Source organism: Parus major, chromosome 22 (assembly GCF_001522545.3).
Source record: "Parus major isolate Abel chromosome 22, Parus_major1.1, whole genome shotgun sequence".
Classification (NCBI taxonomy): Eukaryota; Metazoa; Chordata; class Aves; order Passeriformes; family Paridae; genus Parus; species Parus major.
In genome coordinates this window covers 2,717,847-2,719,702 of record NC_031790.1, presented here as the reverse complement: position 1 = coordinate 2,719,702, position 1,856 = coordinate 2,717,847, and the positions used below count along the sequence as shown (strand labels likewise).

At 57.1% G+C, this 1,856-nt stretch overlaps 1 protein-coding gene across 1 annotated transcript in view; it reads right to left on the bottom strand.

Moving 5' to 3' along the window:
* The window catches only part of GFRA2 (GDNF family receptor alpha 2), a 54,052-nt gene that overhangs the window by 13,738 nt on the left and 38,458 nt on the right, over nucleotides 1-1,856 (bottom strand). The window contains exon 4 of the mRNA XM_015648619.3: nucleotides 1,443-1,536. Coding sequence (XP_015504105.2) covers nucleotides 1,443-1,536 — 94 coding nt within the window. The remainder of the gene's footprint in view (nucleotides 1-1,442; nucleotides 1,537-1,856) is intronic.

Genomic DNA, 1,856 nt, shown 5'->3' with positions numbered 1-1,856 from the left:
GGGGTGTCCCCAGGTGAGCTGGGGGTGTCCCCAGGTGAGCTGGGGGTGTTCCCAAATGAGCTAAGGGTGTCCCAGATGAGCTGGGGGTGTCCCAGGTGAGCTGAGGGTGTCCCCAGGTGAGCTGGAGGTGCCCCAGGTGAGCTGAGGGTACCCTCAGGTGAGCTGGGGCTGTCCCAGGTGTGGGGACAGCAGGACCCCCCCCAAATCCCAGCGTTGGGAAGGGTCAGGAGGAGCGAGGAGGAGCCGAGGCAGCACCCAGAGGATTTGGGAAGGGGCTGAGGGGTGACCCGGGAATGCCGTCACGGGAATGGGTGGGAAAAACAAAATTCCCAGTGGTGGCAGAGTTTGAGCTCCCTGGAGGAGGAAACTGGGATGCTCCAAGGGGATCAGGAATGCTCCAAAGGGCTCAGGGATGCTCCAAGGGGGATCAGGGACATTCCAGGTGGCTCTGGAATGTTCTAAGGGACACAGGGATGTTCCAAAGGGACACTGGGACACTCCAAAGGGATCCAAGGGACACAGGGATGCTCCAAAGGGACACTGGGATGCTCCAAAGATTCCAAAAAGGCTCAGGGATGTTCCAAGGGACATAGGAATGCTCCAAAGGGACACTGGGGTGTTCCAAGGATTCCAAAGGGACGCAGGGATGCTCCAAAGGATTCCAAAGGCCTCAGGGATGCTCCAAAGGGACACAGGGATGTTCCAAGGGGACGGGAATGCTCCGAAGGGACACTGGGATGCTCCAAAGGATTCCAAAGGGCTCAGGGAATGCTCCAAGGATTCCAAAGGGACCCAGGGGTGTTCCAAGGGACACGGGAATGCTCCAAAGGGACACAGGGATGCTCCAAAGGGACACAGGGATGTTCCAAGGGACATGGGAATGCTCCAAAGGGACACAGGGATGCTCCAAAGGGACCCAGGGATGTTCCAAGGGACACGGGAATGCTCCAAAGGGACACAGGGATGCTCCAGGGGTCTCAGCACCCCTCTCCCAGCAGAATTCCCAGAGCTGGGCTCGAGGCTGCTGCCCCAAGCAGGGAACAGCAAACGGGGCCCCCCCAGCTCCACCCCATCCTGAGGGTCCCAAATCCTCCAGAATTCCACGTGGAACGGGAGATGCTGGGGTTGTGCAACACAGATTAAGGGAATTCCGGGAATTCCAGGTTTTCCAGCAATTTTGTATAAACCCAAGCTGGCGGCAGCTGGGGCCAAGAGATAAAATCCTAAATCCCGGCCTGAAACAGAAAGAATCCACCCCAAAATGCATCCAAGCCCCAAAAATGATTCTGGGGAGCCCCAAATCCAGGGAGAACGGGAGGGAAGGAGAGGCTGGAGGAGCTGGAGGAGCGAGGGATGAAGGCCGGGGAGGGAGGGGGAGGTTTTCCCTGCCTGGGAACGGCTCTGCCTCGGCAGCAGGAGATAAAACACGGCGCTTTTATTACCTGAGAAAATTGAAGCGAGTCTGAATATATCAGAGAGACGAGAGGTGACCGGCTCGTACGGGGAGGCTTCATAAAATTCCTCTCCTTCGGTGGGAGGAAAAGGAGGGAAAAAAAGGGAGGAAAAAGCAAATTAAAGCTGGCGGTGAATAATCTCGGGCGGCTCCAGGGACAGGCACCCCCCATCCTGCCCCGGTTCCCGAGGAGGGGAAAGCAAAATGGGTCGGGAATTAAAGGAAAAGGGGATTTGGGATTGGTTTGGGGGATTTGGGCTGCTTGGGAGGTCAGGGCTGTGTTCTGACACCGGGTTCCAGGAGCTGAGGGAACTGGGATTGGGAATTCCATGGGGATGGGCACTGAGTTCCAGGCTGGAAGATTTGGGGTCCACACTCAAGTCGGGGTTCTTTTATTGTTAGA